The 9,263-nt window shown below is 45.7% G+C and overlaps 1 protein-coding gene across 1 annotated transcript; it reads left to right on the top strand.

Moving 5' to 3' along the window:
- The first annotated feature begins 429 nt into the window (after window positions 1-429).
- On the top strand, window positions 430-1,266 carry LOC112887348 (late embryogenesis abundant protein EMB564). Its single transcript, XM_025953491.1, has 2 exons — window positions 430-552; window positions 664-1,266. Exons 1-2 carry the CDS (start codon window positions 435-437, stop codon window positions 825-827), a joined length of 282 nt encoding a protein of 93 aa, XP_025809276.1. The 5' UTR covers window positions 430-434; the 3' UTR covers window positions 828-1,266.
- Window positions 1,267-9,263: the final 7,997 nt, after the last annotated feature.

Raw genomic sequence — 9,263 nt, 5'->3', positions numbered from 1 at the left:
ACCAACGCACACGCGTCACAGTGCAGGTTATTGCAGGGGGCGCGGGCGAGCCACTGCAGCCAGTCGCGCCTCGATCGCCGCGTACGTCGGATAAACACGGGGGCATGCACACTGCACACAGCCTCCCCAGGCGCGCGTGCCCTCGCGTAAACGCTTGCGATTCGAATCCGTAGGTGCGTGTCGCCCGGGTGAGGCCTCGCCGGCACACGCGTCGACGGGCGCGGGCGTCGCGGCCTTGCGTCGCGTCCGCGTCGGCGCACACGCGCCGGCGCCTGGCGGCCTGGCCTCGGCGACGCACCGCCCGACCGCGGTTATAAAAGGCGGCGCCGGCGCCTCCGTGGTCGTCACTAGGCAAACTACCATCAGCTTTATTTGTTTCGAGTCTCCCAGTGAATTAACCCATCCAGCTATTAATTAACAAAGGTTCGGTGGCGATGGCGTCCGGGCAGGAGAGCAAGAAGGAGCTAGACCGCAAGGCCCGCGAGGGCGAGACCGTCGTCCCCGGCGGCACAGGCGGCAAGAGCCTCGAGGCCCAGGAGCACCTTGCCGAAGGTACGCAGCAGCCACCAAATGCCGCCGGTCGTCGTTAGTTCATCACGTCCTGGCTTGCGCAGCCGATGAGCTGATGAAATATAATGTTGCTTGCTTTATATGTCCGTGCAGGGCGCAGCCGCGGCGGCCAGACGCGGAGGGAGCAGCTGGGGCAGGAGGGGTACAGCGAGATGGGGAGGAAGGGCGGCCTGAGCTCCAACGACGAGTCCGGCGGCGAGCGCGCCACGAGGGAGGGCATCGACATCGACGAGTCCAAGTTCACCACCAAGTCCTAGACGCGAGCTGCTATGTAGTAGTAGTAGTAGTAACTGGGCTTGCAGCCAGTAGCTAGTTTGTCGTAGCTTAGGCTTAGGCAAGGTGTGTTCTGAATAATGTTGTGCGTGCATGACAGCATGCGTGTAGGGCGATCATAGATACTATGCTGCATGCACTATGCAGTGTGTGTATGGTCATGTATGCTTCCAGCTGGGTTTATTAGCGAGTAGTTGCTAGCTGATCTATCGGTGTGTCGTCGAACTGGCAGGCTTAGCTTGCTCAATCCAGGCTTTGTCCTTCAGTAGAGCCTCTGTGTTGTTGCCCTGCCGTCGATCTCTCTGGTGGTTAGAGGAGTGATGGTTCAGTATGCATGCATCACAGCTGCCAGCTGATGCCGTAGCTTAGAAGTCAAGAAAGTACCACCAGTGTTGTGCGTTGTATCCATGGCATATGGGTTCTCTTAATCAAGTAATGCAGTTGTGTTGGTTAAGATATTTCGTGTTCTTGGTATGTTTTGTGCTCATCGTGTCCTCGGCTTGGTATCTATGTTGCTGCCTTTTTAGACGTGGCTGTTTCAAAAAGATATGCTGCAGTTCTTTTAATTTCACCAAGCATTTGAAAGTTTAAACTGCGGCATTTTTCATGTATGGTGATAAAATTTTGACTCGCAGTCTATTTCGAAGTTCCAATAAAGAGACTTGCCGTCTATTTGGTATAGCAGAAACCAACAAACAGTAGAAAGTTCTATCTTCCTTGCCTCTGTATCGCCACTTCCCACTACTAAAAAAGCATCTGTATGGTCTTAAGACCCTACAAAAAGCATTTGTACTGGTTTTGTACTGGTAGTTTTGACACCCGCTAGCACAATCTTGTGCTACCTAGAAATCAACATTTGCGACGGGTGCACGACCGCTAGCAGCTGGCGGGTGTTTTGTGCTGGCGGTTGTTTTAAGCACCCCGCACAAATCAATTCCAATAATTTGAAATTTTAAAATATAAAAATAAAATAGAAGAAATATTTTTATATTTGACACAAGTTCCGCATTTTTTCGAGCATATGAATGTAAAAGTAAAATAAAAAACATTTTTATATTTTAGTAGCCATCTGCACGCAACCCCATCATTCACTATCGGATTCAGACCAGAGTGTAATCGGGGCTTTGCCGAGTATCCCAGACACTGGCAAAGGGCAGGCTTTGCCGAGTGCCAAAAAGTACTCGACAAAGAGAAGCACTTGGCACAATGTAAATCAGAAAAAATCCAAAAAAAGAAATAGAAAAAAATTTATTGGAGGAAGCATGCACAGCCAGCTAGTGACCCATCTAATGGTTTGCACATTTTTTTTCCAGCAATTTTTCATAAGTTGTCGATGATAGGTTTCAAACTCACGACCTTCTGCACACAAACAACTCTCTCTACCACTGCACCATTGGACCAAGTGTGTCAACATTACGTTTTTATTCTCCACATAATATAATTAACCGAGTGTAAATTATTTGTTTGAGATAGTAAACAAATTCAAATGAAAAAGTTGTTAACTACAAAGTGGCATAACCTTTCGAGATCTACAACTTTTATTTTGGTAGCTTCTTCATCCGAGATCGTTTACAAAATTTGAATTTCAAATTTGAAAACTTCAAACGTATTTTAATATGACACAATGGTTTCAAATCAAAAAGTTGTCAACTACAAACTTTCATTGTGACATTCAGGTATTTAGGATTAAACTACACTAAATTCTAGTATAAAGTGTGCATGTTTGATCTTGTGTATGTGTGTTCAAATTTGAATGCAAAAGGGAAAAGGACATTTATGTAATTCTGAAAAATGTAGGTCTTTTAGTGCAAAATGGGTGAGAATGGGAGGTAAAATCACAATATATGAAGGTTGTTTTCCAAAAGTCAAGAACTTGCTTTTAAACCGCAAATATAGGTGAAACTACTCATAAGATGCCCGTGTGGTGTAGATTTTAAATAGGATTTAATTAAAGTTTAAAACTTTGCTAAGTTTTATGTTAGTTCAAATCCTTAGCTCTTTTGCAACTGAACCTTAAATCAAAGTTGTAGCTCTTGCTAAACCCTACACTTTTGCTTTTGGGCACATTTTCATTTGAGCTATGGTTTGAAAGTTATTCAGACTTTACAGAGGAGTCCCTGCACTTTCGGGAAATTGCAAATAGATCCTCCTTCATCTACCTCCAGCCCTCGGCTCTCTGTTTTCTCTACCCGACGCCCCGCCGCCCTCGCCGGCCATGTGCCGCGCACGGGCCGCCCCCGCGCCGCTCTAAGCCGTGCCACGTGCCCTTCTGCGCCTTGCCCACCGCCTTCCCGGCCTCACGCTGGCCTTTCCCTGCCTCTCCACGTCGCGCCGCCGCCGCCCGAGCCACCACGACTCCCGCCGGCTTGCCAGCTCCTGCTCCCGCGCGACCATGCCTTCTTCTGGACCCTGAGCACATCCTGGAGCTTCCCACGCACTCCCTCTTGCTTTCACGCACCCGAGCATCGTCCCCCACAGCACCGGCGAGCTCAAGCTCCGCCGCCGTTCGGCCTCACCGTCGCCCCAACGCTACACCACCCCTCAGCCCCAGCCAAGGGCACCAGCAGCACCACATCATCCCGTAGAAGCTTCCCAGCAGCTTCTTCACCACCCTCCGGCACCCTAGCCACCGGAACGCCGACGACACCCCTCGGAGCTCGCCGCCGCCCCTGTTCACCGTCGATTAAGCCGCCATAGCCCTTCTCTTTCTCAACATCGGCCACCCCTCGTGAGCGCCGTGAGTCCCTGAACATTTTCCCTCACTTGCCCCTCGTCGCCGGTGAGCCCCCTCGCCGGATTTGGTCGCCGTCAATCTGCCCCCTCTGTAAAACCCAACCAAGGGTCTATTTGTAGGAAATCAGTACCCCTCTCTAATTTAAATCAGCCAACTTTGAAAATTTATAGGAATTTGTAGAAAAAATCAAAAATAGCCAAACCAGTTTTGTTGGAATCCAGAAGTCTAATTCTACAACTTTTGTTAATAGAGTCTGATTTGAAACTAAATAATTTTTTATTTATTTTAAACTTTAACAAAATTGTATCTTGTGCATAACTTTTGCATGCTAGCTCTTTTTCCTATGACTTTTGGTGTGTAGTCTGTTGAAGGTGAATACAAGCTTATGTAAAAATTTTAGCACCAGTATTGCACCCTAGCTTTAGCTACTTTAATTTTGTGCACATCAAGCTTGAAAGGATTTGAATTTATTCAAACATGTTCCTAAGCTTTTCATGCTTAGATCTTTTTACCATATGTTGATATGTTGATAGTTAGTTCATAATTAATTTTTGAAGAATTTATAGCACTCTGTCACCTAAGATTTGAATTTAAACCTAACATTTGAACTAAATTCAAATACCCTAGTGTCTATTTTCAGAAAATTATGAAAAATTCATAGTAAGCGTATCCACTAGGAATAAGCTTATCCACAAAAATTCAAGGCCATAGCCTTTATGAGTTGCAAATTAAAAATCAAACTTGTTAACCTAATTCAATTAATTCAACTAATTAGGATAATTGAATTAGGATACCAATAATAAGTTTATATTTAAACCTCTTGCTTTATGAATGTATGTGTATTACACTGTTAGATTGCAACTTTATCGTAAAATAAAACTCTTAACTCGAGAACCATCTAAATCAAATCTTTGCATATCATGTAGAGTCAACAACACTCGACGACGGAGACTACGAGCTAGTACCGGAACAAGAGCAAGGGTTTTCTGAAGACCTAGTAAACATCGTCGAGACTCAAACTGAAGCTCCGAATCAAAGTTCAGAAATCCTTGACACCCCTGCCCCCAGCCCCGTTCAAGAAGGCAAGCCCCAGTGCATAACCCAGTATTTCAAATTACTACATTTATGCAATCCTATATATATATATATTATATCTTACATTAAGTCTAGGAGTTGAAATGGAACCCTAGATGCATTGATACTAGGAACCTATGTATTGTGCCCGAGTCCTTATCGGATAGATGCTTTGCTAATAGGACCGGCAGAAGTCGGGTGATTTCCTGTCACTCGCGCGATACAGGAGTTGAATATTTACTATTCTGTAATCACTATAAGGATGATGGATGGGGTCATGTGCAGTATCATGACTCGGAAGGTTACCCCGTCTGTGTTGATAAAAGTTGATAAGGTCGCAGTGTGTGGTAGTGGTGGCTAAGCGTTTGAAAGTACTAGCCACATGCCGCGAAATATGGTAAAGCGGTAAGACTAGTAACCAATCGGCCTGAGGAGTGTATATACCTCCCACCACTCGTAATTTGGTTTTTCTCACGCACCAACGTGCGGGAGTATGTTCCGCGCAGCGGACAGGAGTACGGTCATGTAGTCGCGCTATAGAGGTATGTCCTGCACAATTGGTGTGCGTACGGTCCTACAGTCATTTGTGGTGGCCCTGTTCCATGAGTTGGAATGAAAAGGCAAACGGTTGCTCGAACTATCGTTGGATATTCCAAGCGTGTGAGTTAGGTTTGCCTTGCAAGGTTTGGAAATTCGATTCAGAATCGTCCGTTTCTCGCGGAGATTGAGACTGCTTATTCCTTCTGCCACATAGAGTAAGAACAGTAACCATTATGGAATAATCTGGATGGATGTTAATCTCTACACTGTTTGTCTAGTATAGGTGCTTACCTAGAACGGTTAATGAAACTAGAATCTAAAAGCTAAAATATGAAAGTTAGCTCATACTCTTTGTTGTTTTTCAGCTGAAATTAAACCCAGAACCATTTCAAGCCTTCATGAGTCTAGTTATATGGCTAAGTATACCATGAAGCGGTTAAGTCTTGCTGAGTATTAGTATACTCAGTCTTGCTAGTCTATTTTTCAGGTATGACTTTTGAAAACCCCACGGATAGTTCCACATGGCCAACTTCTGTTCCGTTTGGCTGGTCCGTGGAGTGGGATCCGTCCCCGGCTGGCAGTGACCCTCCTGAATGACGCCATGCTTCGGGCTGAGTACGGTGTCAACCTCCGCGATGTGTGTAGTCGCGTGTTAATTTTCTTCCGCTGTGAATCTGGACAAGCTGTATAGCTTATCGTTTTAAACAATATTTGTATAAGTTTACATTAAGTTTGAAACGGTTTGTAATAGTATTTAATATATTGTGGATTAAAAGTTGGTGAGCTGTTGTGTGATTGTAAACTCACCTTCGTGCGAGGTAAACCTACTTTGATCCTGTTGAACCGTGGTTGTATCGGGCGGAGACCCGACAGACCAATGAGTTGTTCTGTTTGAAGTGGGTTGAGTTAATGTTTGCTTTATAGCGATGACTAGCGCACTTGAGCCGGAATAATTCAGGCGGTTCTGCCACAGCTAGTATCAGAGCTGTAGGTTTACTTTTACACCGCAGCAGCTCCTAAAAATATTTTCAGGATTAAATTGGCTTAACAAAAGAGTTTACAAATCATGTTAGATTCGTTAAGGATGGTGCTTAGATCGTAAAGCCCTACGGGTTTATATGGGAGTAATCAGGTGGCTACTAGTCTATATATATGTATAGTCAGTTAACTTGCAGCACTACTTTCTGTTAAAACTTACTCTTGAGCACAACCAACCCTAGATATCTATTGGTATTATCCGTTCCTCAACGTCGAGACAAGAAGGTAAGGAGGTAAGGATACTCATCCAACTAAGGGAGATTGGTCTTCCCGTCGGTGATGCGAACTGAACGCTATTTCTCAAGCAGTGGCCTACTTGAGATGCTGCCAATATATCAACTTAGGTTGAATATATTGGGAGTATATGGTTCGGCGCAGGATATGGCGATCACTGTTCATACCCCCGTTTTAAACGGTACCCCCGTGAATACGTTGCAGATGTAACGTATGCTAACGTCGTCCGTACAACGGAAATTGTATGGATACTGTTTCTATAGTGAACAGTACTGTTTGGGAACGCTTTCATGTCGTGCTGCCATGAAAGGTTCATGTTATATACCTATGGTTTTCTGCAGGTACACTAACCACGATTAAGAGGTTAAGACGGATAGGATTTATCGATTAGTTATTAGTGAGAGACGTATGTGTTGTGCCACCGAAAATTAACCACGTAAGTCCGAAGATATTCGGCAGTTGTTTTGGTTGTGAGGTTGAATAGTACGTGCATGCATAATCCATTAACAAACAAAATGAGTGCTTGAATGTGTTGTTCTTTTAAGGACAGGTAAAGTGTTGTCTATCTTTAGTATGGTTTTAATAGGATTCTTGTGACATCTTTAGTTGGATTTTCAGCATCTTTCAAAATCTCACCATCTGAATTCTTGTTTCAGATGGCGGCTCCTTCAAATATCTTTTGGGATCATGTAGGGCATCTCCATACCAATGCCTTGCACTAGGAGGGTTTTCCCCATCTTTTATGGGAATCACTTAGTCTATTCTTCTACAGAGCCTCCCCAGTATGATGGAGAGGAGTATAGAGAGGAGGGTGTTCCTCGGTGCAGAGTCAAGATGACTATTCCTCAGTATCCTTTCCGTTCTTAGTGGCAGCCCATCGAGGTCGATGTGGTTGGTTATCGTCTCGTCGACACCATCGAGACTGCAGCTCTGGAGGCCATCCACATTTTCTGCAACCAGCATCCCATGGAAGTTGCAGGGCATCCTATCAGCCTATTCCCCTGCAATAGATTCCAGTGATCCCGAGTGGAATTTCAGGATAGCCCATTATGGCCATATGTTGGGAGATTCAGCTGAAGAAACGCTCCGTGGTACCATCAGGTTCATGAATGTCCAGCACCACTATCAAATCCTGCTACGCCGCGGTATGGGTCAGTTGATTGGTATAGCTCAAGGCCACTATCGAAATGCTGATCGACAGGTCACTCAGATAGTAGAGCTTCAAGCCTTGGTTACCGAGAAGGAGGAAATTATCGCAGCACGGGATGAGACCATTCTTCACCGGGAGGATCAGATCAATGAGAGTGATGCCATAATCACTCAACGTAACACTATTATTGAGTTCCTCCAAGAGCAAATTCACGACCTTATTCTTGAGGTTGACGATGCCTATGCTCACATCGACGAACTTCAGCAACAGCCAATACCTCCTGCTGTACCTGTAGCCCCTGAAGGCGAAGAAGAAGACCCAGAGAAAATCGAGGGAGTTTCCGATCTCGACTCCGAGCATGGAGACCCAGAACCCAATCCTCAGCCAGATCACTCTTCTTCCGGCAGCCAGTCCTCCGTAGGCGATCTCGACGATTTCTAGTTCACCCAAATCATCGATAGTTCAGATGTAATTAGTGTAGAATGATGTGACATGGGTAGTGAGTAGCCTACCTAGACCTAGAGCCACTTGTTGTAGTATATGTGGCATGTGTACATATGGCTTGACCCGTAGCAGTCGAACCACCCTGATGTAAGATGTTAAGGACAACCAGTATCTACGTTGTCATCTAAGCCTCGTGTTCTGTTATTTTGTTGCAATATCTTTGCACTTGGAATGAGTTGATTGAACGGAGCATGTGAATTACATATCTATTTGGCAACAGTATATCATCTGAAAATAGGAGTAAGAATATGGTTGATAATGGATATCTCCTTTATTTTAGATGGTTGGAGCTACTCGTGGAACCCCAGAAGGTTTTCAGGCAGATCAAACTAGCGGTTCCCAACAACCACCACCAACACCGCCAAATCTAGCAGAGGTCATGGCCCGACAGACAGAACTCCTCAACCAGCTAGTACAGGCTCAGATGGGCCAATTTCATCACCAATCCCGAGGTCGTGATGAACACCCATCGGCTAATTACCAAGATTTTCTCAGCATCCAGCCCCCATTGTTCCATAAGGCAGACGAGCCCCTCGATGCTGACACATGGCTCCGTACTATAGAGTCCAAGTTTGCATTGTTATCTGCACCATGCTCAGATGCGAATAAGGCCCTCTTCGCAGCCCAACAACTTCACGGCACCGCCCGCATATGGTAGGACCATTATCATGCCATGTAGCCGGCTGGTCATGTCGTCACATGGGACGAATTCTGGGCCGCTTTCAGAGCACACCACATTCCAGAAGGACTCATTGAGCGAAAGCTCAATGAATTCCTAACCTTGACTCAGGGAACCCGCACAGTTCTGCAATATGCACAGGTCTTCAATCACCTGTGCCAATACGCAGGTTATCATGCGGACACTGATGTTCGTCAGTGAGATCATTTCTGTCGAGGCCTGAACACCAAGCTTAAGGAACGACTAAATCTGGTAAAGGCCGACACTTTCAATGAGTTGGTCAATATGGCCATTACCCAAGAGGAGTGCATTTCAGCCCACCGGGCCGAAAAGAAACGGAAGACACCCACTGGACCCTCAACTGCGCAACCGCCGAGGTATCGGTTGGTCCAGAACACCGCCACCCGAGCACCGCCTCAAAACAATATACCAGGCAGATGGGTAGCCAGGCCACCCCAGCAGGCCCA

The sequence above is a fragment of the Panicum hallii genome, chromosome 3 (genome assembly GCF_002211085.1).
Source record: "Panicum hallii strain FIL2 chromosome 3, PHallii_v3.1, whole genome shotgun sequence".
Taxonomy (NCBI): Eukaryota; Viridiplantae; Streptophyta; class Magnoliopsida; order Poales; family Poaceae; genus Panicum; species Panicum hallii.
The sequence above is the reverse complement of the archived record's forward strand: the minus strand, read 5'-3'. Positions and strand labels throughout refer to the sequence as shown.

Excerpts from the sequence above, each read along its gene's own strand:
- LOC112887348 (XM_025953491.1), top strand. The coding sequence starts at position 435 with ATGGCGTCCGGGCAGGAGAGCAAGAAGGAGCTAGACCGCAAGGCCCGC. Across the intron at positions 553-663 it reads CCAGGAGCACCTTGCCGAAG|GGCGCAGCCGCGGCGGCCAG; the intron begins GTACGCAGCAGC and ends ATGTCCGTGCAG.